A 26687-nucleotide genomic window follows, 5' to 3' on the forward strand; every position below is an offset into this window, starting at 1 on the left:
ACTACATTGGCAACAAACAACTCTATGGAACAGCTCACGTAAAGCTCGATACGATTACTTGCAAAATAGCGGCGCGGCACTTAAGCAGCGCAGTGTTGCCTGCTTACTTTGAGAACACAACGAGCAATAAAAGCACTAATATAAACAACCATAACGCAACGTTAATTTCCTTCAGTTGGGCTTACACAAAATTGCAAAGTGCACCAAAGGGCTACTTGCCAACAACAACAGTGGTTGCGCCATTGAAACTGCAAAAAATAAGTAACATTTCCGTTAGCTTTACGACGACTTACAATACAATTATAACGGTACATATAGAACGCACAAGAACAATAGTAAAAAACAACGTCAACATCAATGAATGGCGGTTTCCGCATAACTGGCTATCCGGCTGCCGCCGCAGCGACAACCGCGGCAAGCAGCGCTGGAACAACCACAACCCCCGGGACGACATTGACAGCGTGTAACAACACGCCGTCCAACAGCGCAATGATGCACAATGCCACCGGAAACACAAATAAAATTAACAACGATGTTGCCAGTCAAGGTATCTGTGGCAACAATAATACTTTTGCGAACCACTTTAATCCGCTGCGTACGCCAAATGGCAGCATTGGAAGTCAACAGTCGCAGGCGCAGCAACAAAAGCAGCAAATGCAATTGAAACAATTACAATTGCAACGAGAGCAACGCGAGCGCGCTCTAGATTTGCACATCAGCGAATACCAACCGCCAACACCGACACAATTTACCACCGTGGCGCCACCGCTTTGCGGTAACACAGCCGCACCGATCGCGTTGAAAGGCAATAATCCTTTTCTGAATAGCCCTTCGCCCACAGATACAATGCCTACGGCGGCAATGGCTTTTGGCTATGCGGCGACAACTACAACATCAGTGTCGTCAGCGATGCCACTGGTATGCGGAAACACGAATAATGTTGCAACGCCGCCCAATAGTAGCGGCTATGAGATGCCTGAGTATGCGGAGCCGCAACGTTTTCGAGCGCACAAACATCCACGACCGCATAGCATTGCCGTGGCGTCCATGAGTGCCAGCATGTCGGCAACTACTGCAGCAAATGTGACCACTACATCCACCTCGGGCGCAACCAGCTACAGCAGCAGTACCAACGATCTGGCTTTTAGCACTTTGCGACGCACACCCAAAGCGCTACCGAACAGCTTTGTTGACTACGCCTCCAGACATCAGCTACAGCAGGAAGAGCAATTGCGCCTGCAGCATGTTAACTTACAGCAACAACAGCAGCGGCTATTGCAATCAACGCGTCAGCAGCAGCAGTTACGTAGCGTTGGCGGTGGCGGTAGCGGTAGTGGCAGCGGCTTAAGTAATTCTGGCGCACCCGTTTCTATCGGCACTGCGCCTACTTCAGCAGGCACGCCTACACCCGCCACCAGCGTAGACAAGGAGGCCTTGTATGCGGCACTCTTTCAACATTATCGCAATAGCCCAACACGCGCGCCACATGCCACACTGCCGCACAAAATGGGCGCCGCCAACGTATCTCAAACACTAGCCACGCATACCATTAGTAACGCTGTATCTAGCTCCGCAGCAACTACTACCAATTACTGCCCACCCGTGCCCCTCCACCGAAATCAAAATTCGACCAGCGCGGCTCAACAACTCCATCATCAACAGCAAGCATCCAACTCGTTAATGCAGCAGCCAATTGTGCCACGTCGTTCGCATAGCACACCGCGTCCACTCAAGGGCCTCAACGATCAGCAGCCACAATCGCCACAGCAGCCACTTCCGCCAGCAGTCAATGGCGGCTTGCAGTTAAACGGTGGCACCGCGCCACGTCCACGCAGCTTAGATCGTTTCAACAGCGAAGCAAAGCCTGCAGGACTCTATCAACCACCACCAATACCACTGCGCCGCTTCCCGCCGGGTGTAACAAATTCACGTCAATCAATGGGTAGTCCCCAACCGGACTCAGGCAGCGACACGCCAAAATTCAGCGGCAAGAAGAGCACCAGCATTGATAACATACGCAACGGACTGTCCTTTACGAGCGCGTCGGATGTCAGCGCGTTTGCGAATGGGGCTGGTTTAAACAGCAGTGCCACCGGTGGTATGCGCCACTCGGTCACCTTTCACGGTCGCAGCCAATCGGGTCAGATCAGCGCGGAGCATGGTTTTAATGGAGATGTCACCGCGGCGGCAGTAAGTTCTGCTGCCACTGCGCTTGGCATCACGAACCTCACTAGTTCTGCCTCCTGGCACAAGGGCGAACGTCCACTTTCCTATGCTTACGGGGCCAGTGCGCCCGATCAAGCCTATCTGGAAAATCAGCTGCGCGCCTATTCAGAACAGTTGCGTACTATAACGGAAAGTGTGCGCAAGTACTCTGAGCAAGCAAAACTGTTATCGGAATTAAAGCGCCAGCAGCAACTAGCCAAGGTGCAGCAACTGCAACCGACTAGTGGCAATATTAGCTCGCCAACTATGGGCGGGAATATTACTGGCAATGCCCAACAGAGCCTACATGTGTGCAGCTCGCAGAGTGGCAGTAATTTTTCTTCGAATATGATTTCGCCTGAGATCGTGAGTAAATCACTCGCATCGCTCTGTTCGTCGACGGAAGCGCAGACACCTTCGCATCAACTGAGACTCTTCCTCGACAACATACGCAGTACCATGCGCTCCGAGTATCAGCAGAATATACCAGAAGACATGCTAAAGCCCATAACCGAGTCAAAGTCCCCAACAAGCTTACAACAACAATTAGTGCAGCAACAGCCACAGTCACAGATTCCACATTCGCAGGCCTCCGCGCAACTGCCTTCACTGAAGGCCTACAAGCGTCCCAACCTCGACGAGTCATTGCGCAGTTCGCCTGTGCAATCGACATCAGCCATAAATTCTTCTAACTCAGTTGCCAACAAATCAAATGACAATGATCTACCTACACCATCAGATCAATTACGTCTCTTTCTAGATGCCATACGTTCAAATAAGATACCCGAAACTGATGAAAAACCAAAGCTCGCCAACTCACAAACGCTCGATTCGTTCATTTCAAAACCCCTTCAAATGCCTGACGTCACTTCTGGCACACCTGGCGCTCAACTCAGTGGCATGCCACCTACACGCCGACGTCCTAAAAGTGCAATAGCAACCACTAAGATAGAAAATGATCGCGGTGAACACTCAATGATCACCTCGGAAAGTTTTCATCAGATCTCGGACAATCTGCGTTTGATGAGCGAAGATCTGAAGGCACTCAGTCCCAGCAAGGTATTGAGCAGCTCCGTGAGCAGTGGAAATTTAAAAGTAGCTGCCGCCACAGTGACCTCTCTTTCACCCTCTCTAACCACCGAGCTACGCGTCATAACTAGTCATTCCCCACTTAGCACATCACCCATAAATCAGTCCTCGTCACACTATGCCACCTTGAGCCGAGCGAATGTTAGCAATTTTGGTGCCAGCTCTGCTGTATTCGGAACACAAATAACCACAAACTCACCATCGCCTTCACAGTCGACACATTCGCAATCAACTAGCGCCACGACGACACCATCAACGGCGCCACTCATGACCGACTTCAATGCGATACTGGACAGTTTCCAAGAGATGGCGGACAAGTACAAATCCAAAGGTTCCTATGATTACTTGCGCAAATGTTCGGATGCGTTGCGTCAGCATTCACAACAGCTGAAATTGCGAGAGCAACAGCAACAAATGGCCAATGGTGGTGGTGGATTCATGGGTAGCGATGATAGCAGTTCATGTAGCACAACACCGGGTAGTATTCGCGAGGCGGTGCAAAATCTATTGATGCAACCGAGGAATGGTTTCCAAATACTCGATGATCGCATGCGATTGTTTATCGACATCATCGATAGTCAAGATCGCCTGAGTCAGGTAAGTGAACTAATTATACACCACAAGTGGTGTTAACTAAATTCCACATAACTAGCTTCCGGCCAAGGAATAGGGTAGAGGAGCGAAATTTTTCGTCAAAATTTTTTTGTTTTGCTTTTTAAAAAAGTGAGGCGGTTTTAAAATTTACCCTGCATGCAATGAAAAGGCATACAGAATTAAAAGCTTATGTAGGTATACCATGGGGATAATCTGGACACTCTAGAGCGTTTTTGAACTTTCCAGGGCAAATAAATAAACATCGCTTAAAATTTGAATCTTTTGTAACACATTAACCCTTCAGCTCGTTCAAAAATAAGACCTTTTGGACCCTTTTATCGACATTTCTGAAAAATCTCTTGAAACAGATGTTTACTGCTTAAGAAGCAATGTTCCTCTAACACATTAACTCTCTACTTCCTCAAGACAAATATATACCTATATATTTTAACCCTTTAAGGGAACAAAGAGAAAAGTTCATGAAACTGGCTTAAAATAAAGTATAATAATATTTATCATAAAATTATGTTCATATCTTTGCAAAGATATGCCAAGGATGGCAACGCTAACTAAATAATAAAGTGGTATATGTAAATACAAACCTCAGTACGAATATAGATTATTAAGGTATTGAAGAGATCATATGGATGGAAATATGGAAGAGATCGTCAGAATTACTGTGTTTTGATTCGTTCTACTATCGATTCACTCAACACTCTAAAAATGTATACAAGCATTGAAAGAAAAAAATATTCCTCCATTTAACTAGCACCAGTTAAATAACTTCATTTTGTCTTTCCTCAGTCCTCCATCATCCTCCTTCTAATCCAGATTTCCTTTCATTTATACCACCAAGATAGTACACCATTTCACCATTTGCTGGCATTGACATTTTCTCAACAAAACTTCTTTCCATATTATTTGCTTTTTCTATACCTGCCACTCCATAATTTTCAATCATTATCCTTTACATAATTACTCCGTTATGCCACTCAATCTAAGGGGATTTTGTTGTCTCACAACCTGCCTGTTGTCGTTTTTCCCCTGCCTCGTCATTTTGAATAGCGGGTGCAAAGAGGGTGTTGTACTTACACCTTCTCTTCAAAATTAAATACACATACGCACATACATCCGAGTATGTTGTCACATTGTAAACAAAATCCTCGCCTCAAATCCCATTACAATTACCTATGCCACTTTCATCCCATTTGCCAACGCGTAACACTACATTTCCTCGCCAAACTGCCACTGGCTGGTTAAGGCCGTTGATGTGGAACAAAAGTGTTGCCAGATGTAAAATGTGAAATATTATACGGGATAATCGTGAAACGAATTTTATTCTCTTTCTTAGTTCTACAAGCTCTCCAATGATATTGTGTAAGTCTCGGCCGAAACTGGCAAACGGTTGTAGTCTAAATAAGGATAATAATTTTTATTCCAAGTTTACGAACGAAATGTGCATCCGATCACTCAAATGATCGCGCCTGAAGTAACTCGAGCCATCATGCAAATTTAAAAAGAAAATTAAGATGTTAAATAGAACTCATTTGGTTTAAGAACTTTAGGGTTAGAATTGGAATTAGTAAAGTCTAAGTCACTAATAAAATGACTTTTACATCAATTCAATTTGAAGGTAGCACACAATATTCACATATAGTTCTCGAATTCGAGTAGTGATCATGTAACTTATCACAAAATAAAAAATGGATCAGTAATTTTCTCTCTCTCTCTCTTTACAGGTATGTACTTCTAGATGATAGTAAATACATATATTGTATTCCATGTCATTATCAATCGGATGTCAGGAAAGTTTAAAAAGGTAAATAAAATTCTAGTTTCGCGTATAATGTTATTGATTTGTGAGATAAATACCAGTTACTAAAACTAAAAACAACAGTGCTTCAATAAGACTCTTTATCTACGAAAAGCTACCTAAACTCCAAGGTCATGAGCTTTTAGCTTTGGTTGGCTCTCATCCAACCGCACAAGTTTTAGTCAGGAGCGTTTTATTCACAGGCTCGTGTATCCCTCGAGGATTTCAAAGAATTCCTCTGGTGCGTCCGTCGTATGCTTAACCCGCTTACAGTAAGAGAAGATCAGTAAAATAGGACTTACATACAATTATATTATTTTATTAATAATTTTGCACCCTTTTTATAGCATTTAGGTGACTTTTAATAATATTCTACTTTATGCATAATGCAAGGTCGAAAATGGCCTATTTAAGTTTATTTAGCGCATACCCTCCGAGAGAACAGTTGTGGCTGAGATGGACAGTACCTCTATTTAAGGAGAAGGCCAACAACATTTTGGAGGATCTACTAATGAAAGAAGTAACTTTCAGGTGATTGCGGGACACTCGTTGTCGGAGGAAAGATTCTAGCTAATTTCATAATCTAATGCTGGTGTAAATAAATTTGGCCATTAAATGGTCTGTTTGTTATGAGAACAAGATTCAATGTTCCTTATGCTCAACTTATGTCGATGGGCGATGCTCCACTTGTACTTTCTGACGTCGTGTATGAGGCAAGTTGCCCCTTCAAGTGGAACTGCAGTGAGTGCAGGAGGCTCCTTTCGTGAAATTAGTACAAAATATAGCTGGTTCTATGGTTTCAAGGCATACGGCTACCTAGGACCTATTATACTTTATAAAGAAATTTGAAAGTGCTTTGAAAAGTTTGAACCAGCAGCGAGATATTTATATGAAAAAATGTTCCACTTAGAATTTACTCCATTTACCCTTCTTCAGAGGGTAGAGATTTATGAAATACAGTTACTAGGCTATTTGGCAGTTTGTGTTCATATAAAGCACAATCAGCCTGGGAATCCCGTATGCTAATTAAGAGCCTCAAAATAGCTTGTAAGCTTTCTTCGAAGATAGTGACTTATTAGTATCGTAGGTTAGGTTAGGTTAGGTTAAATGGCTGACCTAGCTAAGGGCTCACTTGGACAAATATTAAAAATTCGTCCATTGTGGTGACATACATGGGAGAGGAGAAAGGAGAAGGGAAGGAAGAAGGAGCCTTGGGATTAGCGACGATGATGACCATACATTTGACGACGACGCCGACGGTGGCTGATTTGCGTTCGTAGTTAGCCGCAACAAGCTACTGATGAACTTCACCAAATGTATGGTATTTACACCTGCTATATCCGCAGGCGTAGCGAAAAAGTGAGAGCCCAGATGTCTAAGTCTTTGCCAGACGAGAGCAGGGTCGCTGAGAAGAAGGTGTTAAGATGAATCCACCTCGTCCTCCAGACAGTTTCTGCAGAACGGACTTGAGGCAATCCCAAGTCTCACGGCATAAACACCTAACGGACAATGTCCGGTAAGGATGCTTACCAAATTTGAGAGCTGGGGCTTTGTTAGCCTTAGGAGTTCCCCTGAGCGTCCTCGATTTACCCGGGGCCAGAAGGATCTCGCGACCTTGCACGTTTGTGCACTAGCCCAGCGCTCGCTGAGTTGACTCGAGACCCATCTTTCCAGCAGCAAACCACAGGTTCTCAGGGGAACCCCAATTCTCTCATTTCGTGACGAAACCATCTCCAAAGTCCCCTGTCTAGCTTACCGAAGTAAGGAACCAGTTCACCGCTTCCTTAATTGCGGATACCTCCGCTTGGAAAACACTACAGTGGTCCGGGAGCCTAAATTTAAGTTTGATGGAAGGTTCCTTACAGAATACTCCCCCATGCCTTGCTGCCAAATGTTGCACACCACCCACTCATCACTCTTCCCTGCTGTTGCCGACCACCCCCAGAGTCGTGGATCCCCCCTGCTTAGCGACTTCGCTAAAAGATTTCGGCGGACCACCCCAGTCTTCGGTTCCTTCGGCCGGAGAATGTCCTCCTCTTGAGAGCGTTGCCGCTTCACTGCCGATTCTACGGGCGGTGCTACCGCACCCTCCCTTTCCACCCGGCCTTTCTCTGCCCCACTAAGTACCATCCTGGCCCACTCAAGCGTCCTTAAATACTTCTCAAGTACCTGCGAAGCATTTTGGCCGCCGTAGCGTTCTAGGATTTTAGCGGATATGCGTTGGTCAGAGAAGGCTTTCCTGCTCTGTCCTGGCTGCCGTTTAGGCCTAGCGAGGGACCCCTGAAAAGAAGTCCCTGAAACCTCCGACACCCTTCCGCTCCTACTTGTTTTGTCCCCCAGGGTTGTCTCTCGGTTAGAGGCGGTTCCGTCCCTCTTTCCTTAAGTGAGGTGACCTTGGGGTTCGGCTCCGAATCCCCACTGCCGCCTAAATTTTTGGGTTTTAACGGGACGGGGACAGTCACGGCATTGGCCCACCAGCCATTTCGGTTGAGTTTCACCTCAGTGTACTCAGGTGGCAGAATGCCGCAACCATCAGCTCAGGAATCGAAGTTCAGGTCCAGAGAGTATAGACGTAGCCAAAGATAATGCAGAGTCGTCACCGTTCAGGTTTAAGGCCGTTAAGGCCGCAGATCATTTGGCGTTACCCAGGGTGCACCACGCGAAGCCGATCTGCCCTACACCCCTATTAGTATCCTATAAAAGCAGAAATATGATGAGAGATGTTGGGACGAATTAAAAAGTGTTGTTAAACTTTTTCAAATTTGTGTTGGCAACAATGGCACGCCGTGTTGCTGTGGCCGCAGAAAGTTGTCATACTTTTTGGACAGAACATTGCTACTTGATTATCATCGATGATTTGAATAACATTGCCACGATGACTCACACACACACGCACACTCACACAACCATACAAACAAATAGTTTGTAATATATGCGGCGGCAGGCGTACCGACACGTGATTGGCTACACACAAAAACCACCGAAAAGTGTGGCATGACATGAGCGTATGGATAAAATAAAGGGATTTCCAGTAATCGCTATCAAGAGATGATTATCGATCACCGGAATTGGATGGTATTGATCTGGACAACGTTTATTTTCAACAAGACGCCGCTACGTGCCACACAAGCAACGAAACCATTGATCTTTTGCAGGGAAAACCCTTTATATATGGTATATACGAATGTGTATTTCCAGAAATGAGATGATATTTGTAAATGCAAATGTACCACACAATTATACCTCGCAGGGCTTTGTATACTAATTGAATATACGTGCATAGGTATGTATCATTATAAGGATGCACCTGCCCTATTGGTTATGCTGGTTGCTGCGAAATGTTGCAGAGCCGCACAGCGATAGAAAGTAAATGTACATACATACAGCGTCGGTCAACAATTTAGCAATGCCTCCGCCGACAATTTTAACCTAATCGTTTTCTAAAATAAATGTGCATTTGGGAACTTTCTAAACCTCTACCTTTACAGGCAAATCAGAAAGACATTCGTGTGTAGAAGTTATGCTTCTGCCTCAATATTGTAATGAGTCAAATCAAATTATAAATACGATATTTCAAATTTCGACGCAATCGGCTTGATAATTTAGAGTTATTCTGTTTTAGAAGTATATTACATGCGCAATACTATTTCGGAAATGGAGCTTTTTTAAATATCTTTTTGTGGATAGTCATAAAGTTTTTTTTTTTCCTAATAATTATATAAGAACGCACTTATATCCCTTCGTCAATGCTAAGTTTTTAATTTACAAAAAATTTGTTCATTACTCTAGAGTTAATATTCTATCAGCATTTCAATTAAGTTGTCACTGATGTTCTTTACCATCCTACCCATTTGCACCTCTTCTCTCAGATCTGCGAGATCTCTGCCTCTATGCTCTAGAACCTTTTGACTTTAAACGCCTTAGGAGATTCTCCGCAGAACTTGTGTCAAGACTGCATAAGGCCAAATTAGTTTAGCAATGTTGCATTATTTTTTTAATTCGCTTTTCTTTACACCGTAAAGTAACGGGTTTGCTATCCCTTCTTTATTGGAATTTCATTGTCATTCGGTAAGGAAATATATGATATGTTTCGTACAATAATATTACCGTTATCTAGCATCGATGCGGTACAGGCGTATCTTTAAATCGTAAGCTTCGGTCTTTTTATTCAAATTTCAATCGCTCACTAGGTCCGGGTGTGCCTATAGAAGACTTCTATCGTGTTCCAAGGAGAAATGCTGCCAATTTGCACCTACGCCATCATAAAGTCGATAAAGGTTTCAAGTGCGTATTTGTCTTGTCTAACCAAGGGATTATCAAAACCCTCACTCGCGACAGTCAGCTCAAAGCTACCGTAACGACCTGGATTTATATCCGGCAAAGAAACGGCACTTCAGCAGCATTGCTCAAATATATATGGGGATTTTTCATGCTGGTAAAATAACAACAACAACCTTTCAGTACAAAAGGTTCTATAACATCCCTCAGTTTCTGGCAATAAAACGCCCAGGTATGCTACGCTGAGTACCTGCCTACATCGCCTGGATGTCGATGACAATAAGGTCGCTGGCAAGCCGGCAACTGGCTAATCGGTAAACGTCTTTAATAATATGTGCCCTCACTGGTCACTTACAAATTTCGATTTTATGAGAGTATAAACTTGAAGTAAGAGTAAGTACTGAATGGATGAATGTTAATATGAAAACTTTAACAGCCAAAGACTACTGATGATTTATAATTAATTAAGGCATGTAGGCATGCTGAAGAGATCACTTATGTACATACGTTCCCTTACACGTAAGTTTACTCCCTGTTTAATATAGAGGATGTGCTGTTTGTTAAACAGGGTTAATGAATATGTCGGCATATCATTAAAGTCATTTTGGCCGAAGGGCCAAAGCATGAGCAAATTTCCTTCCATTCTGTCTGCTTCAATCAGGGACTGCTACCCTTTCGATTGAAAGTAATAAAGGACTGCGCGCATATGAAGTAGCAATGCAGAAAATGGGCGAATAAGAGCTGTATTATTAAAAGTATTATTATTATGCTGATTATTAAGTATAAGGCAAGATGCCACTGAAGATTCCTGAGGCAGTTAAGAAAGTCGCAACTGTGTGTCAGGTAGCTTTACTCTCACCTACAGATCTATTAAAATTTTATACGTGAATTGTGGTTGTACACCAATTACTGAACGACTGTGTGTTAATATATATGTGTGTGCGGAAATCGTTTGCTGATAATTGTTACGCTTACCACATAAATTGCTTAAGCTTCCAACTAAAGCCAATCGTTTTAAAGGATTCCAAAAATTATGTACAGCCGAAAAACAAGTGAATTTTGATTATATTAAAGGGAAGCCTACTTCCGTTTGCCTAGGAGCATTAAACAAATATTGCCTGTCATGCAGATTTTTGGTATTTATGTGATGAATAATTTTATGATATTTATGTGGTTAAAATAGGCAGCGAGTTGTGGCAAGCTACACCTATTTAGGTTCAAAGATACCTTAAAACATACATAGAGTACCAAGGGGTTCCATGAAAATCGTCGCCAGATGCCAAATGGGGTTTTTGCTAAAAATGTGTGTGAAAGTAGCATAACTGTTTTCTGAGCTAACTTCAATCTGTTATTTTTATCTAATCTGGATTTTATAACTGTTTTATGTGTCCAGAGTTTCAACAACAATTTTTCGCAAATGTCAGCTTACTCTGAAAATATCTGAAATCTACTTTGAGTCGACATAGCTCCCGTCCTACGCTTGTATCGCTTCCTCTTAACTCTATTCGTTACACGAGGAAATCTGAGACGGTATTGAAAATGAAAGCCTTGTATTTATTTAAGTAAGATGCTAATATGAATTTGCTTTTTCATCTATTAGCTTTATAGAAAAGAATACTATTTTATTAATACTTGTTTGAGAAATGTTGAAAAAAGCAAAATCCTGTGTGAAATGACTTTGAGCGACTGCATGAAATATATGGGGAAGTTCTTATAATCTATGTATGGGACAGTACGTCATGTAAATAGAGCAACTGTTTAAATTTAATTATTTCCGAATATGCAATTATAGCTGCGTTGAATGCTCTTTGAACTTTGACTGAGCGGTCATTGTGGAAATAAGTGAATAATAGGTCGCTTGTGAATGAGAATCCAAAGTACTGAACTAGGAATTGTCATATCAACATATTTTTGGCCAAAGTGGTTTCGATATCGGTTGCTAATCACGCCTACCTGCCAAATAAAGGTAACTTTTAAAACTGAAAAACGTGATTTATCTGCCATGAATGAAGCAAAATTTTCCAGATTCGGTCCAATGGATGAACTCAAATAAGTAAAATGGAAGTAAAGTGTTTAAAAATGAGAGAATGTGTCGAATATTTTGTATGGAATAGTACTTTGACTCTTAGATCGCTTATTTCTGCCCGCAATACCTTAATTCCACATCCTTAGGTAGGGTTAAATCGATAATATGTAATATTATAAAAAAATAGGGTAAGAGTGAGTAGTGGAAAGAGGATATGTACAGGGAGGTAGCGATAAAGGCCTTTTTTAACACCAGTAACGAATTGGACAAACCGCTGCAGTGATACTAAGGTTCCACAGGAGATAAAATTTCCTAGCCTGATACTCCTCAGTCGTCTGTAGAAAGTGAGAACCAAGATTTTTGAAACCTAGCTTGAGCCGGGTAGCTGAGGAGCGGGCTGAAAAGGGTTCCATCTCATGCACTTCTATGCTGCTACTGCGGAAGAAACACGAAATTATCTATCCGCATGGTTGTCCAACGAGTTCCTTAACTTTAACAATAATGACATTTGACTGCCTCCAATCTATCGCGACTTGATGTACATACCTTGCAACTCTTCAGGTCGAGCTCAATTTCCATCAAAATTAAAAACGACAGGTACACAGTTTTACAGCCCATTAAATTTTGGTATAATAAAGTCACGTTTGAAGTGACACAAATTTGAGAATTTTTTTCCTTGACGGCGTTGCGCATTTTCTCCCTACTGTTATGAAATTGTTACGGTTCATCCAAATAGAAAATTCTTCAATAATTCCTCTGCGTACGATCACTGGATTATTAAGTAAAAGTCAGAACTGCCGGCAACAGAACTTGTTTTATTTAATTTCAACACTAAATCGCTTTTCTTTACGTTTACACATTATCACGTTTAGCTTAAGATTAAATACCCTATACGCGTTCACCTCTGCTCATAGAAATGTTCTTAATAAATATCCTAATATCTAGATTAGACAACTCGTATCTTCTGCAGACTTCTGTTTCGCCTGGCTCTGTCTTGTCGTTTGGTGTTACGGCGAATTCATGTGCCAGTCGGTTCTGATATGCACAAACTTTTTTTACGGACACCCAAAACAGGGGTCTGTCTGGTGCATCTTTTTTTTAGATGTAAATACCAGTAAGATAATTCTCATATTGCCAGGTTTGTTTTATTTGTTTCTCTTTAGAATATTTATATATCTTGCCCCACTATATAATTACACTGGCCAACAAAAAACAACTTTGTGAAAACTTTTCAAACAATTTTACCTAAATCTTATCTTATTTTGTTTGAATTGATTATATTTTCACTTACAATCATACTTAAATTATAATATTAAATGCTTATTCTTTTATATTTTCTCTCCCTATTTTCCGTAAAATTTCTTGCGTAGCTTTTTCGCCTATGTATTGCATTTTGATGTTCTCTGTGAAGTGACCAACAGTAATCACCCATCATTTTGATATTCCACCGTCCCTGGTATCGTTTCTCCATCTCTTTTATGTCCTCATGAAACCATTCCCCCTGCTCTTCGCTCACGTCACTTAAGTTTTCAGGAAAAAAGTCAAGATGGTTGTGCAAAAAGTGGTTTTAAACTTGTTTATCACGTTAGCTACGTTGAGTTTATAATTCGGAGCTTTCACATTACCCAAAAACTTAATCACAACTTCTTTAAATGATATCCAAGCATCCTTCTCCTTCTTATTCATTGTTGTTTCAAAGTTTGAATCGAACGTAAATTTACGGATATCAGGTCCGACGAAAATCCCTTCTTTTAATTTAGCTTCTGATAAATGGGGAAATTTCCCACACAAATAGTTAAAACAATTGCCATCTTTACGCAAAGCTTTAACAAATTGCTTCATAAGGCCCAACTTTATGTACAGTGGTGGTAGAAGAATCTTCTTGGGGTCAACTAAAGTTTCATGTACAGTAGATTCTGTTTTTATGCGGTAGATACGTTCCGCAAGAAACAGCATAAAAAAACCAGCATAAAAAAAGCTACCAGTTCTATAGTAAAACTAAAGATACGTTTCAAATGTACTAAGAACCGCATAAATCTGAAATAATGTAATAAAATCGCATAAAAAAAGGGCACTAGTCCCATATTATAACTATAGATACGTTCCATAGACCGCATGAATCTGAAATAATTAAATAAAATCGCATAAACAAAATATTGTATTTTTGAAAATTACATCTTTATTTAAGAAACGTCAGAATCGAAAAATAAGTATACATCAGAAATAGAATCAGACAATACCCACATGTTGCGCATTCGTTTAGGATTTGGCGTAAAATCACTTTCGTCACTTGAGGAAATGTACACGTCTGATCTGGATGGTGATGCAGGCGGTTCCATACTTGTAGGGTTAGCATTTCTGATGTAATCTGTGATGAGTTTTTCCTTAGCTGGTTTAGAATCTTGTTTATATGTACAATTCCCGATAGGTCGACATGCATTTTTTAATTAAAAAAAAAAACCGCACTATTTCAAAACCGCATAAAAAAAGCCGCATAAAAACAGAACCTACTGTATAATGTTTTTTGTGCCAGGTCTCAAAGTTTCCCTTAAGGGCCATTGCTTTTTAGACCAATGTTGATCCCTTGCTATCCTGTCCCATTCACATATAAAACATTGAAATTTTGTGAATCCTTTTTGTTGACCGAGGAGCAAAGAGACAACTTTTAAATCTCCACAAGCATCCAATCATGAGCTGTATAGTTAATTTTCTTTAAAATAACATTAAGATTTATGTAAGTTTCCTTCATATGAATTGAATGTGCCACAGGCACTGAAGCATAAGTATTTCCATTATTTAATAACACACCTTTCAAGCTTGTTTTTGATGAGTCAATAAAAAATCTCCAATCTTTTTTTTGTATTCAATGCCAAATTCATTCATTATACCGTTAATATCATAGCAGTAAACCAGATCCTCGTCCTGCCAAAAAAATTGAGTGAATTGTTCATCTCTTCTTCTATAATGGCAAATATATGTTCCAGGTTCCAATAAATGTTTTTCTTTTAGTCTAGAACCAAGCAACCCTGCTTCTACCTTAGTCAAACCCAAATATCTCACTAAATCATTTAACTCTGTTTGTGCAAATAACCGTGGTTTTAAATTGCCCGGAGTACATTGGAAATTATCATCAGTCGATTAACTTTGACTAAATTCGAAATTAGACCGTAAAACATCATCAATATCCTCAGGTGACACAGGGACAGGAAAGCTCGGGCCATGTTCTACCGGCTGATCAACTGATGTAACATTAGGATAGATAATAGCTTTTTTATTTTTGGAGTTATATCCACTAACATCTATACAGCAAAAATAACAATCGTCTCGACACAAACCTAACATACTTTATGCGGAACCCAACACTTGTCTTGATTACTGATTTCCAAACCAAAATATGCAAAATAAACTTTTTTTTACAAAGTCAGTAATTTCCCTTTGATGTTTTTTAATGACAAAATTACCACATATGTAGCACAAAGTGTTAGGAGCATTTTTACAATCACGTTTAACCATTTTAATTTTGAATAAAAAACGCGCAGCAATTTGAGGTTATAACTCACTGAAAGAAAGCTAACAGCTGTTAAATTTATAAGAACTACCAACTTAAAAACATTTTCCTTCATTGCCAATCTGATTACATTTTAATAATGTTGCCAACTAAAAAGTATTTAAGAAGTTAAAAATATATCCGATACATTTTGGTACATAAACTTCATTTTTACTTAATTGTAAAATGTGAAAAATTGATGGGTGATATAACCTTTTAAAAAATTTTTTCGTAATCAGAACACCAAATTACAAAGTAATTAGTTAAAATTATCGAAAAAGTTTTTTGGTTGTTGGCCTGTGTTATTGATTCAAATATTCTCGTCAACGTAAAAAATGTACATCCAAATTACCAACTAGATATTGTAGAGGGCGTAAGAAAGGAATGCGACATTATCTGCATGTACACGAGTATAGGGGATGTTTTGGTCTCACTTCGACATTTAATCTCACTTTACTCTTACTACTTTTTGTAGTTCCACGCTAAATCCTAAATGACTTTATTGTGCAATCCAATTTTCGACGCAACACATTGTTATAATTAACCGTTTCTAATAACAAATGTGTAATATGTATGTAACTAGCTATTCATTCAATACGAATATACATACAGACATGAAAATGTATCATATAAACCTAGCTAGTTGAGCTGTTTTAATCGCCTGTAAATTGGCTTTGTGGTTTCTCATATTCACCGAACCACAAGCCCATTTTGATTATTGATAGCGCGGAAAATGATTGAAGGTGCAAAGAACGGTAGATAAGAGGAGAAAGTGGAAGTATTTTATATATGAGAAACACACACGGCTAAACTCTATGGTGATTGACAGAAAGATGGATTATAATTATTAGCTTCATATTTAAGCCCCTCAATTAACTGTTTATGCTTGTATGTAACCGTTAGTTATGTGAAGTAGATATAGGTACATACATTTTGCCATTCCCAATAATGTTTCTTAGACATGCATTCGCTCTACTTTCATTGCATTCTTTGCAGAGGTACAGTGAAAAATAAAAATTTTGAAGCTCTCTTTCACTATCAATACCCAATTGCCATCTAAAGGGAGAGCCCAAATATACATAAATTGCGAGTCTTAAAAAAAATATAAATATTGCGGGGCTCTAAGATTTGCAAATCGAGCCTTTATAGTCTGGCACTCGAAGTGTAACCAGTTAAAAAGGCCATAAATTTAATTTGGAAAATTACTTTTATTTAATTCAAAGTAAAAAATGTGTAAAAATAATACAAAATTAAGAATTAATTTACTTTTACTCGATATGACCACCTTTTACCTTGACTATAGCCTTGAGCTGCCCGAATGTGACTTGAAGGTATTTTGGCCTACTCGCGGACAATAGCTATTTTCAGCGTCTCGAGACTGGTGCAACTTTTAGTTCAGACTTTGCTCTCCAAAATGGCCCAAAGAGAATAATCCATCGGATTCGCATGTGGTGAATTTGAGCGCCATTGTGTGGACGTTATGAAGTTCGGCACGTTGTTTTTATCCACTCTTGGTTTACTCGAGCTTTGTGAGACGATGCCGATTCCTGGTGGCCAATTGCTCAATTTGAAAAATTTTCTCGTTAGAAAACACAATGTTCGGAAATTGATCGCTTTCGGCCAAGCGAAGCAACTCCTACGCTCTCTCAATTCTGACTTGTTGCTGCTTTGGTGCGAGAACATGCGTCTTTGGATCTTGTAAGGCTTGACTTTGAGATCATTTTTCAGTATGCGGCGGATGCTAAGATCAGATATTTTCACTTTTTGAACCATTTCACGTGACATTGCAGTTTTTTGATGACCACCTCCATGACGTTTCGCGATGCTACCTGTATCATTGTAACGAGTAATGGTGCGATAAACAAAAACTTCATTTAGGTTGGGGATCCGCTTTTGAGACGTCCCCCAGACCCTCTTGTTCAAATGGTAGTCTAACAGCACAAAAACTTCATTTACTTTAAGGAGATCGAGCTCACGAACAATCGCTAGTTGTGAATTTCCAGCCAAATATAATGCAATCACACTTTTACGTTTGAAATCCATTACTGATTTTCTTCGAAATGTTGCCAAGCCCAAAAAGTATCAATACCTAAATATTGTTTGTCCTCGATACGTTTTATTTATTAGTTTTACTGTTTTTTGAAGAGAAAAGTGTATGCCAATATCCCAAGAATAATTCCTTTACCGAAATGTGGTGGAATTCGAAATATCATCGAAAGGACAAATGGCACGAGGAGATTGTGTGTCGGTTATTACTCGTATATTTTATACACGACATGTAGGTTTACATGAAAATGTTTCTATAATTGCAATTTATCTAATGCACTGCCCAACAAAATCAAACTTTCTGCAAAATAACAAAACTATGGCAATGGGTGCTGATAGAAGAGGCAAAACAAAAATATGTACTCTGTGGGCAAAAAGTAAGGTGAATTATTTGTCAAACTTCGCGGGATTAAAATTTCGCTCTAGTTATTTTTTTCATGAGTTGGCAGCACTGTTAATAACATCTGGGCCAACTTTCATGTGAATGTCATTATCAGTAATATATTTACGCTTGTGTTTACCAAACAACCAAGAGTGCATTTTTCGATTTTTACAATGTCTGATTTGATTGAGCAGAGAAGTGCCATCACATTTTGTTTGCGGAATGAAATTTCGGCTGCGGAAACATTTAGAATGTTGCAGAAGGCATTTGGTGATTCGACCATGTCGCAGAAAAATGTTTGTAAGTGGTACAAAGGCTTCAAAGAGGGTCGAGAACATGTTGATGACTTGGGGCGCTCCGGACGACCATCGACGTCAACAGATGACCAACACGTCAATAAAGTGAAGGAGTTAGTGCTCAAAAATCGTCGGTTGACTGTTAAAGACCTTACTGATATGATCGGAATATCAGAAGGATCTGTGAAAACCATTTTGAAAGACCATTTGGGCCTATGAAAAGTCAAATCTAGTTTGGTACCGAAAACTCTCAATTTCTTTGGAAAAAAGTCGTCGCGTTGATGCGTGTGAAACAATGCTTTCAGACTATCAGGACAAGCTCAAATGCATCATTACGTGAGATGAGACTTGGACTTATGCTTACGACCCTGAAACAACCGACCTATCAAGCGAATATCGTGCCAACGTCGAGGCTAGACCGAAAAGAGCACGTCAAAGTCGTTCAAAAATAAAGGTCATGATGACAGTTTTTTTTCGATTTTCGTGGTGTGGTGCACAATGAATTCCTTCCGCCTGGCCAAACTGTTAATAAGGAATATTATTTGAGCGTTATGCGTCGTTTACGTGAAGCAATTCGTCTAAAAAGACCAGAATTATGGGCCAACAACTCTTGGTATTTGCATCACGATAAGGCACCGTCTCACACTGCACAAATTCACCTTACTTTTTGCCCACAGTGTGTCTATCGGCGATTCAAAATTTTTTCGCATAAATTTAATTTACTTATTTTTTAAAAAGTTTTCATAACAACCATGTTAAAATATTTGTATCGTATATTTTAGACCGCTGTATCCCTCTGTTATGACTATTATTGCCGTTTTTCACAAATGAAACCAAAACGGCCCATCTTTTGGAGAGTTAGAGGTTAAAATGTTCCATCAGAATGTTTTCCGTTGATTTTTCATAAAACTGCTGAATCCATCATACAATAAATCTAAAATGTAAGCATCACATAGATTCCATGCTTATAAATTTTCAAATCGCCGATTTTTTTGTCCGTCGTCTGATCCTTTCTAGTTTATTTTGTTTTACAGTGTTAAACATTTAAAAATATCTACCGTAACGCGTACAACTGTATATGCAACAAATATGTAGTATGCACCAAGGCGCAACAATTTATTGTATAAGCACATTGGTCAACGAATTATATAACGACGCATGGCATTATTTCTGAATGAAACTTGCCTATTCTACAAATTTTGGATGTAAGAGCATTTTTAATATGAAAATTGTACAGACATTAAATGATTTCGAATTAATAATTTTCAATATTGTAGCTAATTATAGTTTGATTTTCGGTGTGTATTTGGCATAAAGAAATAAAATCATACGACATGCCTAAAAGCATGCAACAAATACATGCAGCCAAACCCATATAAAATGTATGTATCGACGTATACCCATACATTGATCGCAGGGAAATTACTGCCACTGGCAAATGTTTATTAAATTAAAACTCGACATGCATGCTTGTGCGCCTACAGGTAAGCAAAAGTGTACGTTTCACATACAACTACATGCTTGCGTGTGCTAGTTGGGCTTAGTAAATGCGCAACAGTTTTACGTAATTAAAATTATTTCAACATATTTTCCGGCTGATTGGCTTTTGTCGTATTCAACATTTTTTCGCATTTCTCATTTTTATTACAATACAGTTGTAGCCTTTTGCATTACTTCCAACTACAGTACTCGGGTCTATGAATTATGAGTGTGTACGTGTGTGTGTATGCGTGTAATATATGCAAATTTTAATTGTGCAAACGTGTTAACCACAAAATTGTTTTATGGCGAAATATGTGGCATTGTTTTCATGTTAAAATGTCTGCCATAATATTATTAAATAAGTTTTGCATTGCCTACGGGTTGCGCGAGTGCAAAATGACTGTTTTGCGGCAGCAGTAAAAACTATGAAAAAATTGGTCTTAATTCTATTAACTTAGTGGCGCTGAAAATGGTTTGAATACAATAAAAATAATAAAAGCAGGAGCAAATGTAAGAGTGAATGAGTGGAGAATGGAGAATGGAATCGTTGTGTAGGTTTTCGCTTTGAAAAAAAAAGAAGTTTTTTATATAAAAAAATGCCAAAAGAAATTTGAGACATGATTTCTGTACAATACAAATGCAGTAAGTTTTACTTGGTAATTATTTTTTTCAATTTATTTAAAAAAATCTTGTTTTAAATTGTAATTTTATTTTAAGTTATTTTTTGTTATTCTATGTTACGGCGTGTTATGTAATGTTATACAATGTTGTGTTATATTATGTCATGGTAGGCTGTGTTGTCTTATATTATTTTAACTTGTTTTATTTAAAATTTTTTTCAACGTCCACTTGGCTGTCATTAAATTGCCAATTACCGTTGAAAAATCGCCTCTTCAATCATCACCTTCCTTCGCTACGAGTTTTCACCTTCTGTCATTTACTGTTCGCACACTGCCCACTTGCTCTACATTTGCTGTGTCTATTTCAATTACCCGCAGCTTTATTGTTGTTGTTATAATTACTAACAATTAATCATGATTAGTGCGCTACCTCAAGTAGCCAAAACAACTGTTAACGGATTTGGTGCAGCAAAGATAGGTGAGGGCGTAGCGGAGGGTGAGCATCATATGGAAACTATTCGATGCTTGTACATGGGCGTGTGCACATACATTCGTAATCATATTGTGCAGGGCGAGAGAAGAGAGAACATATATATTACATATTGACATCTACATAGTGTGCGCTAAATTAAAGTCTCGTCGTGCTCACAATACTCTTCGTATACTATTTTTCGTGTACCTGTTTGTTAGTGCCGCCACTCGCTTCCTAGCTGCTTGATTAATTGCAAAAATCTGTTTTTGGTTGCTCACTGATTCTGACAATGACTGGGGCTGGCTAGAGTGGTAACCTCGTTAATGCTTCTCAAACTTTTTGTAGTGTATGGCAACTTAGTAGCAGGGATTTATTTTTTGAGACTTGTTAATACTAAAGCTTGGTGTGATTGGCATTGTCTAAATTTTGTCATGCTTTGGTGCTTTTAAAGTGATTTTCTATGGACACTTTTCTGAGTTTATAAGTAATTTTCCCCCTCTAGGATAATCGAGTCTTTTTTATTACTCTTTTTGTGTTACAAACTTATTATATAATAGTTAGGGCGAATTTTTCATCTTCCCAATAGAGTGCGCTTTACTAATCGGGACGATAAATTATGCCTCACATTCAAAGTGTCATTGTACGATTTTCATTTCCTCAGGAATGCGTCAAACCTGTCAGTTAGGAAACTACAAAAAACGCACGTACTATTTTAACTCAAATTGACTAACTGGCAATTAAATCTATCGTCCCGAGAGTTTAATAACTTCTTTCGAGTACGAATATGCATTTGCCGCCACACCAAGGCGCATGTAAAGTTAAAGTTTATTGAGCAAAAGGCCCTTAGACTTAAAAAAATTATTTGTATTATATTCGAAAGAAAAGGAAAACCTAAGTCGTTATGAATAGCTTCATTGGTAATAAAACAAAGGGGCATTAACAAGGTTTCGTAATGTCTTTGATTGATAGGTTTGCAAGATCTTCACATTGGAGTTGCTAGCAGGTCCCCAAAGCTTTGTAGAGCCGTATTTTGTTTTCTAGACTTAAGTCGAAAAATCAGATGCTGTTATGTGTCTATGTTTTAAATTTGTACTTGACTTCAATCGAATCTGCGGTCTGGGCCCAACATCGGTGTGTCGTAGCCTTTGCTGTGAACAGTATTGAATTTTTGCCAACCAGTACAATTTTTAAAGGTGAAAAATTTTGTATAAATAAAAAGATTTATATTTTTCATGAAAGTATGATATTTGCGAGTATACGAAAGGATGCAGTAGAGAAGATTAGAAAAATACGTTTTATTTTTTTTTTTATGTACGCTCTACTTAACACCTCTGTGTATTATAAACAATTTCATCAGAATTTCAGGCTTCTTAATTGGAATTTCTAGACAAATAGTCGCTAACATTTTTTTTTACAGAAAAATGTATACAAGTAGAAAAAAGTATAACAAATCGTAAATATAAAAAATATCAGATATCAAAAATCAATGCAGATCAGCCTTTTCAAAAGCTATACGGTCCTGCATATAACAGGGAGGGTGCTCACCGTAAATAAAGGGTTTTTCAATAAGGGCGGGTAGATGTTGAATAGAATAATCTTAACGTTTGCTGTGTGGCAAGTAGCGCCGTCCTGCTGGAACCATATGTCGTCTAGGTCCATATGGTTCAATGTGGGCCATAAGAAATTGGTTATCATCGTTGTGGAGAGCTCGCTGTTGACGGTGACCGCCTCACCAACGTCGTTTTCAAAAAAGTACGGACCAATGACGCCGCGGGCCAAAAATCCACACCAAACGGTAACTTTTTGAAGATGCATTATCACCTGGTGAACCTCGTGTGGATTGGTGTCGTCCCATATACAGCAATTTTGTTTGTTAACACAGCCATTCATCCAAAAATGCGCCTCGTCACTAAAGATGATTTTTCGCCCAAAACTGGGGTTCTCTTCCAAACGATTCGAAGCCCAGTCAGCGAACAAACGGCGTTGTCTATGGTCATCAACTTTGAGCTCCTGGGTCAGTTGGATCTTGTACAAGTGTAGGCCCAAGTCCCGACGCAAAATTCGCCAAGTTGAAGTCTGCGAAAGGCCAAGTTCTTGTGCATGGCGAGGAATAGACTGCCTCGGGTTCTGCTGTACACTTTCACAGACCGTGGCAATGTTCTCGGCTGATCTTGCGTTCCTTGAGGGGGTGGTAGGGTTTAGCGCTAAAAAAAACACTTTTTTTAATTTTTTACAGAAATATGGCTTAAAATACTTTAATAAAATCAGTTGCATGTTATTGTATATTACATCTTTTCAATAAGTTTTTAAAAAATATTAATAATAAAATATTGACAAATAAGCCCATGACAGAGTTTTTTTTGGAGATATGTTTTTCGAGAGGTGCTCTGCGGTGCCAATCGGCATTCGTCGTAGAATCATCTGAAACTAAAAAAGTCGAATTTTTCAGTTAAAGTATGACGAAATGCTCCCTCCCCCATTAATAAATTTTTTTTTTTTCATTTTTGTAATTTTGGTGGCAAAAAAACGTAAAACGAGCATTTTTGGCGAAAAATTTCGCCATATTTGTAAGTGAAAAACAACCTTAAAAAAAAAATAAAAAAAAAAACAGTGGGGGGGGGGGAGGTATTTTTGATTTAGAAAACGTGTGCCAAATTGGAAAAGAATCGGTTGAATAGTTTCGGAGTTGTGATTGGCACCGACTTTTAAAAAGTCGTTTCGGGAAAAACGCGATTGAAAAAATGACTCTGAAAAATTATCGATGCTCCGCATTCGAGGTAGAGTGCCTACAAAGGCTATAACTTTGAGAGTTCTGCTCCGATCCACTTAAAATTTTGACACAAAATTCTTGAAATGATTTACTATAAGATGAGTGAAGAAAAAAAAATTCGATTTTTGCCATTGTTTTCATTGACTTGTGACATGGTGCGTTATCTTGATAAATCAAAAAAGTGAGCAAACGCGGCATCACTTTAAACAGAGTTTTCTCATAGTCAAATGCTCGTGCAATATGAAGCCAACATGTTCTTTTTATATCTTTTTCGATGTCAGCTAACTCAGGAAACTCCACTTTTCGATCATTAAAAACGATTTTGTGGATGTATTCTGGTGTTACCGCCTCATTTGGACGTCTACTGCGTTGTGCATCTTTGGTGTCTCTACTTTGAAGTCAGCAAACCATCGTTTTATGGTTGTTTCTAATGGGGTGGAATCAACAGAAAACTTTTCAAGGCATTGCTTCGCTTGAACAGTATTTTTTCCCATCAAGAAGCAGTGTAAAAATAGGTTAGGTTATGGTGGTAGTCAGTTCTCACTTACCACACACCTTACAAGGTACGTTGTGATATCACTGTGCTACACGGGAACCTCATCTAGTTTCCTTCGGAGAACCATTTGGTGGCTCTTGTGAAGCGCAGATTGATCCCATCCCTAAGTGAAGTTTGGAAAAGTATTTACCTAGACAACTTGCTCCGATTTTAGCTAAGGCTGGCCAATTGCAAAGGAAGTGCTCAGCTGTTTCTTTCTCTACCTCACCTCTACACATAGGAGAAAACTCCTAGTCTCAAGGAATGCCTGCCAAAGAGCCAATAGCCGGTTATACAAGTCACGGCCTTCGAGATACCATCTGTTGAGAGGCTAACAATTCCTTTGCCTTTTTCTTGTTGCGGTCATAGTAGCTAAGCTGTTGCGCATGTATCTTCATCTCTCCACGACCTATTGTCCTTTTGGATAATGTTGTTTCTGATTACTAGTTTACTCGTGGCCATAGGTATCCCAATGGTGCTTTTGTCACTGAGCAGTTGAAGAGCACTACCATTCTTGGCTAGCTCATCGGCTTTACAATTTCTCTCAATATCTCTGTGCCACGGAACCCAAATAAGGCTGACCTTGAATACGACGCTAATATCATTTAGGGCTAGCCGGCATTCCCGTTCAACCTTTGATCTTAGTACAGCCGCATTCATTGATTTAATGGTAATATCACTCAAAATTCTGGTTGATCCATTGTTTCGAAAATAACAAGAGTAGCGTCACTCTTAGCACAATAACTCTCGAACTATTGAATCATGAAATTTTAACAGCTATCTTCTTAATAAATCGCGTGTACAATTTGTTAGGTTCTCCTCTTAATTTGTGACGTATATCAGGCGAAATCCTAAAAAGGAAAACCCTTCAGTTTTATAATGCCTCTGAATGGTGAATTGTTCGAATTGTAAATTTTACATGACAGAAATTCACTCGAAGGTTAGTCATTGCCTGCTTATGGAGGGCTAGTATAAGGAAAACATTAACTGTATCATTTAGTGTTTCATACAGACAGTGGCCATCAAACTCAGCATCAAGGGTAGCCAGGCACAAACTTATTCAGCTACGGAGTTTTCCAAAAGGTGCATTTTTATTTAAATCAAAAGCGCCGAATTTTCAACCAGTTCAGACAATTTATTCTGCCTCAATATTTTTTTGTTCAGTTCCTGAAATAACCATTGATAGAGAATTTCAACGATTTCAAATACTGCTACAAAAATGCTTTTGAAATTTTCAGTTAAATATTTAAATCAAAACAATCTCAATTTCAATTTCACCTGCATAAATTATTGCATTCAAAAATTTGCTGCTGCCTCTACTAAATAATTTTTTGCTTTTTCAGTATGCCTTCACTTTGCTGAGTGCATTGACTGCCGCCGCGTTCGAATAACAAAAGTTGCCTCCACTCCCGAAGGCGCTGCGCTCTCCTTTCTGCTACAGCCTCCACACTATGCAGTTTTTATTGAACGCGGTCGCGGCATTAACTGTTGCTTTCACTCCCTCGCACATACCTACACGCATCCATGTGCGCCTCTGATGAATAATGGCCTATGGTGCGCATGCATTGATATCTCACATACAAACTTGAGACCCCGTCGCAATGTAGCGCTCACTCGCCAGTTGATAGGTGAATGTAAACATATGCGTTAATACAGCTGCATCTATACACATGCATATGGATGAGTGTTTGTATGCATTTGCTGTATTTCCTAACGATTTTAGCATTTGAAAGGCGTTGCCTACCTGCTACTCCTGCTGTTGTTGCTGATTTTGCGTAGCTACCGTTGCCACTGCCGATACTAGTACAGCGTGCTGTTGTAGCCGGGACTGCAGCAGTTGTTGTTTCACGTGCGAATTGCATCGTAACGTCTAGCAACATTCAGTTTCTAGAACAACAAGAAAAAAAACAGCGAAAGGGGGTGAAAACGCTCACAGGATTGCCATGTATCGGCATTTACGACACCATCAAGCTGCATGAATACCTACGAACATACTTAATTGCTAGTATGCATACATGCATATTTTTAAAGTGTGACGAATTGTGAAATCCACTTGAATAGTTTTCGATGCATCGCAACATGTTAGTGTGTGTTTGTGCCAAGTAGTGATGCTGCCAGTTACCTACACGTATTCGAAACGAAAATTGCACAATTTCTAGTGGGTGTGTTGGTGTACGGTAGTGGAATTTCTCTTCCCACGCTCTTCAATGGGCAACTTCATTAATCATAAATTTTGTGTTAAGTGTATTTGTGATGTGACTTTTTGCATGGCACTCATTAAGACCAAAAGGGGAGGAGGACGTACCAGCAAATTCAGGCTTTACGTTGTTTTGTCTTTGCTAAAAATGTTCTTCACTCCTATAAACTTGGCGGGTAGCGGAAGAAGGAGTTTATTTATTAGAACTGGTCTTTTTCGGTCAGGTTAGTACTTCTAGGCTTAGTGCACTTCTACTGTATTCGGCTGATTAAAGGGACCGGTACTCCTTACTCCATTGTAAGTTATGTGAATATGTTTTGAGATCTCATCATCCT

At 39.4% G+C, this 26687-nt stretch overlaps 1 protein-coding gene across 1 annotated transcript in view; it reads left to right on the forward strand.

Moving 5' to 3' along the window:
* Window positions 1–357: 357 nt before the first annotated feature.
* Window positions 358–26687, forward strand: part of LOC129235353 (dystrophin-like) — a 247757-nt gene continuing 221427 nt past the window's right edge. Inside the window, exon 1 of the mRNA XM_054869161.1 lies at window positions 358–3891. Coding sequence (XP_054725136.1) covers window positions 358–3891 — 3534 coding nt within the window. The remainder of the gene's footprint in view (window positions 3892–26687) is intronic.

This window comes from Anastrepha obliqua, chromosome 1, assembly GCF_027943255.1.
Source record: "Anastrepha obliqua isolate idAnaObli1 chromosome 1, idAnaObli1_1.0, whole genome shotgun sequence".
Lineage (NCBI taxonomy): Eukaryota > Metazoa > Arthropoda > Insecta > Diptera > Tephritidae > Anastrepha > Anastrepha obliqua.